The sequence below is a fragment of the Chinchilla lanigera genome, unplaced genomic scaffold (assembly GCF_000276665.1).
Source record: "Chinchilla lanigera isolate Chin_1 unplaced genomic scaffold, ChiLan1.0 scaffold00012, whole genome shotgun sequence".
Lineage (NCBI taxonomy): Eukaryota > Metazoa > Chordata > Mammalia > Rodentia > Chinchillidae > Chinchilla > Chinchilla lanigera.
Window position 1 is genome coordinate 5,161,155 of NW_004955413.1, and position 7,871 is coordinate 5,169,025.

The following is a 7,871-nucleotide window of genomic DNA, read 5'->3' on the forward strand; positions in this document are numbered from 1 at the left end:
ACTTAACCATCACATAGTTTTGAAACCAAAGACTCCAGTTTCTTTTCTCTTATGCTGTTATGGCTTGTAGCTAGATGTCCTCCCAAAGCTTCACGCAGTCAAGTTGTAGGTGGGGCTTTTCAGAGGTCGCTAGGTCCAAGGTGTGTGGTGCTGGGATTAAAGGTGTCCTACTGTGCACATGCATGGCACCAGCCAAAGGCTGGATATGATACAAACAAGACAGATTTGCTGCTTCTGTTGTTGCGCTGCTCTTGCTCACTGCTTTGCAGTTTCCTCCTGCCTGTTTGCCATGGACTACTTCTCCTCTTTGATGCCCCTCTGCCATGCCACCCCTTTCTACCTTGGGGCCAGGTGACTCTGGACTGAAGCCTCTACAAACTGTGAACCGAGATAAACCTTTCCTCCTTTAAGTTGTGTTGTGTACCTTGCCTCAGCTACAAGAAAAGTAACTAAGACACATGCACAGCCTGATTTTCCCACATAGTACTACCACCTACCTCATTTTCAAAATTCAGGGAAATAGCATCAGGTTGAAAAACCCTTATTGTGGGCTGATGAGGTCCATAATCTCCCAAGCGAGTGGATGGCAAAGGCTTAAATAAATGAGACAATTTAAATGATCTCAGGGCTCCAGGAGAGTCCAACGCTCTTACAGCTTTGATATTCTCTGGTTTATACAAAGACTTCTCTGGGCAGCCTGTATTTATTTGGTTTTCAAACAAAAAAGGAGGATACTCAAGAAAAAGTGGGAATCTAGCAAGAACTTGGGAGAATTTTCCCAAGTAGTAAATTATGTCAATCAGGACAACTACCTTATCTTTAGGTTGGCATTTATTGTAGGAGTGTGGAGCCTGAAGCTGTCCTGTCCTTGTAGTTAATTGGGGTTGGAGCCAAACATCCTCAGCTGTGCCCTTATCTTGTCCTTTGAAGTGTCACAGTTTCTAGGTCAATACAGGCCTCAGGGTGGCCAGTGACTCACAAAGGTTTACTTACTATGAATCCACTGATCATCTTCAGATAAGGTGTCCAAACTTCAGACAACTCATAAGTAAACGTGGAAAGCCGATTAATATTACATCCTGCTCAGAGACACTTTGTGGTGATCTCCATCAAAATAACTTATTAAAGCACAGCACTGAAGAATATGTAGTTAAATATTTTTCACTTCTCAAAATTAGTTTTAGCCGGCGACATAGCTCAGCGGCACAGCAACTGCCTGGCAAGCACAAGGTCCTGAGTTTGATTCCTGGACCCAAAAAAAACCCCTAGTTTTATACCACATGATCATTCTCGTTGCTCCTTACCAAACTTTTCAGTATGACTTGTGCCTACTGAAATCACCAACTAGATAACCATGAAAAGATAAAAAATTAGTAACAGTTAATGTTATCTGGGTAAGCATGGCAAAATTCTGAAGGTAAAACTCAACCCCGGGAAGGACTTTACAAGCTGAGGAATGGACCGGTGCTGACGAACTTTTTAAGAGACAAAGGGCTTAAACTGCAACCCCAAGCCCACTTACGTATCACAGAGTGCCAATGCCACAATTAAACTTGAATCCTGATATGGTCATATAGAAAAAACTACTCATACATTGACATTTATTGTCTTAAAAGAAAAACAAATACCATGTGTCGTCAGTTCACCACTACTGGCCTGCAGAGTCAAAGGCCGCAGTCCTGTGTGGAAGTTCCAGGCCCCATATAGAGCACAAAACTACAAACCCACCAATATTTACTTTTGCAGGTATACTTCACAAAGGCAAGGTTTTCCTAATCCAGGAACATTACACTCACGGAATGAACGCCCTAGTGTGCTGGAACTTCTGACAATATCCATTTATCCTCTACAGTTTGTATTTGTTGAACCCCTCCCAAGAGCCAGGCACTGTAAGTGACACAAGAAAGGCTTCCGAAGACATCTAGGAGGAAAAAGAGAAGTGACCCAGGACACAAAAAGGAAAGAGGCAGAGCATGGAAGTGAGACACTGTGGTCTGTACTCAGAAAACACAGAGCAGCTTCATAGCAAACACACTCTTCACGTGAAGGATAGATCAGGCGTTGGCAAGCTGCTTCCAGAGATTCTGAAAGTACTGAAAACAAGCCCCTTCTTTGTGTGGCATTTAAATTTTATCCTAAAGGTAATGAGGAAAAGGGATCATTTTAAACAGGAATGGGAATGATATGCTTAGCATTTTTGAAAACACTTTCTTGGATGAACTCAGCTATTCAACCTACAGGATATGAACTGCCTTTATGATGTTCCAGTGGAAAGGCCCAAGAAGCAGACTCATCTGTTTGTCCAATGTGCCTGTACATTGGTTTAATGACTAGTACCTGGAAATAATAGCCTGTGCAGGAAGTGAAAAAGCATCCACGATATCTAAAGAGTGAACAGTTAAGAGGCGTGGAGCATTAACTTCTATCGACCCTATACAGCAAATTCGGTGTCTGAGAACCATAAAGGCCCAGAGACTGTCCCTAGCCTCCTTTAAACAAAGCACTTCTCACCTCTATCCATCTCTACCCACTCTATGCCACTCTGCTTTCAACACGTTCACTCTGCTCCTCAAAAGCAGTTTTCCACTTATTTAATCAACGCCTTGAAACAGAAATAACCAATGAACACTAGTCCTCTGAAGCAAACATCTGACTTTTACCACCTCTACAGAGCTTTATACACTAAGTATCACTGTTTCACTTATGGATGGTGGACTCATGCTACAGCCAGAAGTGACAGCTGTTCAAAAATGTAGCTATATAATAACAGCCATGATGGCACATGCCTGTAATCTCAGTTACTTGGGAGGCTGAGGCAGAAGGATTCTATATTCAGGCCAGCCTGGACAATTTAACAAGACTCTATCTCTAAAGAAAATTTTTTTAAAAAAGGACTGAGGATACAGTTCATTAAGAGTGCTTGCCTAGCTTGTGCTGAATTCAATCCCCAGTACTGCAAGAAAGAACAACAAAAAAGAGCATGGGCGTGGTGGCGCATGCCTGTCATCAATCCCAGCAATCTAAAGGCTGAGGCACAGCTGCAAGTTCAGGGGCAGCCTGTGCTACACAGTAAGTTCAAGGCCAGCCCTGACTACATAGTGAGATCCTGTCTCAAAAACAAAACAAAAAAGAGGAGAGGGATAAAAGTGAGGTTCTCTCTCTAGAGTATGTAAGGAAAAGGTCTGCCTGTGAAGAGTTCAGCTCTAAGATATTCTCGGGGTAAAACAGTAATGGTAAACAAAAACTGCACAAACATGGATGCTTATTACAAACATAACAACGAATGAAAGAAACCTAGAAGGTTTCAACCATTCAATGACTGCAGGGTGAAGGAAAGACATCTACAAGTGTATATACTATGACTCCGCTCACAGGGAACTCAAAAACAAGGAAACTAATCGCTCCATGATAAAAGTTAGCATAATGAGAGCAGGGGGGATTTTCTGGGAATGTCTCTAAGAATCTGATGAATTTGAGTGCCAGTTACAAACGTGTAGTCATTTTGTGAAAGTTAAATGTTTAAACTTAGGGTTTTCCCACCGCTGTACATAAATACTCGTGTTCACACTTTAAATAAACAAGTTACTTGTGCACTCCTTTTGGCAAGTATAAAAGAGGATGGTGCAAAGAGACAAGCATTGGTGTTGGGGCAAAAGAGAAAGTAAGAGACACAAAGACTGCAGAATGTGCTAGCTCAAGTCCTGGAGGAGCCATAGAGACCTGCATTACTTAAAGTACAGCAAGAAACTCAATTCCTTCTGGTAATTAATTTGCTGAACTAGAGCACTTCAGGAAATTTTTTAAAGCTTAGTTTCTCTAGCACCTAACTCACAAATCATTGTGAGTTACACAATGAACACACACCATGGGAGTAGGTATACCTGAATCCATTCACCAGCTCCCATTCCCAGTAACCAGAATATACTGGGAAGTTAAGTTGATCTGAGTACAGTCCACAATCTACAACTAACAAAAATTTCCTAACCTGTGCACCGAGGCTCCAACTATTAATTGTCCTAACCAAATGTGCTACACAGCATAGGTACACCTACAGAAATAACTGGCTCCTGGCTCCAGAAGAAAGTACCAGTATACAGACACTGCCCACAGCAGTCTTCCACTCAGTTCTCCACACTGTACTTCCCTGTGTGAACTGCTTCGGAGTACTTGTCACCAGCTGAAATTATCTCTTTTTTGTTTTATTTTGTTCCTTTGTTTATTTTCTCTTCCCCTCCTTTGTACTTCAAGCTCTTGGAGAACACAGACTTGTCTACCTTTCCACAGAGCTACCTGGCTTTGTTTCGTAAAAAAACTTGTCAAATGACCACAACTACCCAGGAGATTTACTCTCAGCTCACCAAGTCCACAGAAGATCATTCAGCACCAATAAATCATCAATATTATAGTCCAATATAACAGCAAATGTAAAATAAAATATTACTCCTCCTGGGTAAGGCTAATCTTTAGACCAACTTTTGTATGCCAAGGTTTGTACTCACTTGGAAATTGAAAGATTTGATCAAGTTTGATGATCTGGAAGACAGAGGTAATTTTTTGACATTCTATGGAAGATTTTTATGGAAGACAAACACTAGAACAAAAACAATGTGACCTAAGGCCCCAAGCAATCTTGTGGCCTCCCAGGGAACATGGGCCAAAAGGCCTGTGTCTCCCCTACTGTGGAAACCTCCTGTCCTTCCTGGAAGTTCTCCTTTTTGAAAAGCATCACAGGACAAAGCCCTTCTGAAGTTTTGAGCAAAGATCACACTATGTTGCTTTTCCTCAAAAAACTGCAGTGCTCCCTGGCTACTTAAGGGCTGTGAGTTGTTGGGAATCTGAATTGAAGGGGAAAAGTTCAAATTACAAACACAAAGAATGAGAGTTACCAAGGAAATACTTTATACAGAAAACATCTACTTCCTGAACCCTTGCAATTCATCACCCTGAATATCACCTTTTTTAAGTTTGGAATTGTGTTAGATTTGGAAGCAACTTCCCTTGCTTCTACTTGTCTGTAATTAAGGCACTAAAAACAACCAGGCTTGGTGACATACCCAAAACCCCTGCACTCAGGAGGCTGAGGTAGGAGGATCGCTGTGAGTCTGAAGCCAGCCTCGGCTACATCATCAACGCAGGACCATTCTTGACTACAGAGACGCAGTCTCAATCAAAGCTCAAATAACAGTGAAATTTTTACTGACAGGGGCAGTATTCAACTAATCAAATACTGAATTAAACATGATGTTGATTCTACACCATAATGAAAATCTGCAGTTGACTAAGAAAGTTCCAAATCTATGGTAATCAGCCAAAGTACCCATTTTCCAAGGTGTCAAGTGAACGCAATTTTAACAGTAGTAGAAGGTGAAAACACATCTCTACTGGCAAGGAAACACTCATCAAGATACAGCAATGTTTTGTTTTGGGACTGGGTCTCACCATGTAGCCCAGGATGGCCTCAAAGTAGCTACTTACCCTAGGCTGGCCTCAAATTCGACAGCACTCTGCCTCAGCCTACCAAGTACTGGGATCACAGGCATCTACCACTGAGCCTGGCTACAGTTTTTACTTTACAGACATTGCTTGCAGAGAAATACCAACACCACAAAAGTAAAATATGTTTATCATCAGCTTCAGGAAGTTACTCTGCCCAACACTAGGGAATTTCAACTTAGCAGACAAATAGTTAGGAAATCTTGTATGGTTTTTTTTTCTTCTTCCTTTAAAAGCTAGTATCCTTTCTTGAGACTGGCAGAGCAGGAGAAGAAATACTACTTCACCTCTCACCCTGGGAAAGAGATAGTTTCTTTCTCATTTACATGCTATTTTATATACACACACACACACACACTCTCTCTCTCTCCTTTATTTTCTACCTTGCAAAGCACTTGAGTATATAAACATCATGGAAAACCAACCTTCTGTTTCTTAAGACTCCTCTGTGCTCTAGTATTAAAACTTTAGAACACATCAAAATATGTTCATGAGAGAATCAAAAAATCATTGATGTGATGGCAATGGACTGTGATGATGACTGCTCAACTCAAAATTACTTTAAAAACTGCTTAATTACATTGACAATTGGTGAATACTAACTATGATATGTAAACCGTACCTCAACAAAGCTTTAAAAAAGTAATAACCAACAAGGGCTACAGAGCGGGATAGTATACTTGGAGGAATTGTGTCAAACTACTGTACCAGACACCCAACACATACTTGATAACATATCTAAAGTATAAACATATCTCTCTATGGTCCTCAGAACTTCCAAGTCTACTACACTTTTTTGATGGTTTTGTTTTTGTTTAATTTTTTGAGACAGGGTGTCCCTATGTTAAGGATAGCTTTGAACTAACTAGTAACCTGGGCTACCTCTAACCCCTGGCAATCTTCCCACCTCAGCCTTCCAAATGCTGGGATCACAGGTGTGCACCACCATGCCCAGCTCAAGTAAACAATACATATGAAGTCCCCCTCCTTTTTCTCTTAATGTGTTCCTTAGCACTTTCTGTGGTTCTTTTTTCCCAGCTCTATGATGCTCCAAAAAGAACCTAAGCCCTCATTTCTGAGTCACCTTCATAATTACATCTGCAGAATTAAAAATTACCAGGCACACATGCTCATACTAAGAACTAGCACATAATTTTGTTGTAGAAATTCACCTTGTGCAAAAGAAATGGGGACAAGGGATCCTTCCCACTGGTTTCCAAAGCCATCTACCTTGTAGTATTTCTCCTCTCTCTTTTTTCTTTTGCTCTCATACTGTGGATGATCCAACCCAGGAATTTCAAACTTGCAGGATCTTTGTAATTTCAAATATATTCATCTGGGTTCAAGTCTTAACATCCTGTTAACACTGCCCCGCTCCTCACCCAATGCCTTCAGCAGTATCTTCTACTTCTTAGGAATTTAATAAATTTTCTTTGGATGACTGGCCCTACTTCCCTCATCAAATCACTATCACCTCTGTCTTCAAGGGTCATCACAGCATCGTGTCCTACTGGACTACCACTAACTTAAAGCTGTTTTTCCTGGCTTGTCTGGTAGATGAAGGTGACAGTAATGGTTAAAAACTCCAAAACAGGGCCAGGGATATAGCTCAGCTGCACAGCGCCAGCCTGCTAAGCTCAAGGTCCTGAGGTCAACTCCCCATACAACAGAGAAAAAAAAAAAAAAGGCATTCCAAAACAAAAACCACAGGCTAGCCAATTGGCTAAGGCTGTCAAAATACAAAACCCTAGGTTAGACAAACACAACTTCTGGGCTAGTCAAAAAATTCAAACCAACAATGTTACCTAGTACCATTCATCCAAAACCGAAATACAGGGTTAGGGGTGTAGTTCAGTAATAAGGTGCTTGTCTAGGGTGAAAAGAGCCCTGGGTTTGATCCCTAGTATTGCAACACACAATTTTCTACTCCCATCAATACCAAATCTGAATAATACAACACAACACAACACAGAAAATGTCTACTTCACACAATCCAGTGATGTACAAAACAATTCCAAGAAAAAGGCCCAAGAAAAAAGCACTGCAGCAAGCCAATAAAACAGATAAATTAACCAAGGCAATAGAATGGATAGGAAAGGATGAAAACCTGTCAAAGCCATTTGCGCACATGAAGCCATTCCACAGTACAAGAAAGCCAAAATAACAGTTGCATTTCTGAAGAATGCCTACTGAAAAGATCGAAAACACTAAAGTACTGACAATAACCAAAATAAATTTAGGCCAGGTAAAAGTATCCTGAAATGACAGCTTACTTCTCAGACCTGTGAAATTATGTTCAAACCCTACTTGATGGCAGACATCAAAAAATTACATCAACTCCTAAGTACACTGTGTGAGTTCCTTTTCCTTCACAGCGG

At 41.0% G+C, this 7,871-nt stretch overlaps 1 protein-coding gene across 1 annotated transcript in view; it reads left to right on the forward strand.

The window, feature by feature from the left end:
* Positions 1–1,973: 1,973 nt before the first annotated feature.
* Positions 1,974–7,871, forward strand: part of LOC106147900 (basic proline-rich protein-like) — a gene marked incomplete in the record, with an annotated part of 9,464 nt that continues 3,566 nt past the window's right edge. The window contains 1 exon segment of the mRNA XM_013511288.1: positions 1,974–2,141. Within this exon segment, the coding sequence (XP_013366742.1) occupies positions 1,974–2,141 (168 nt within the window).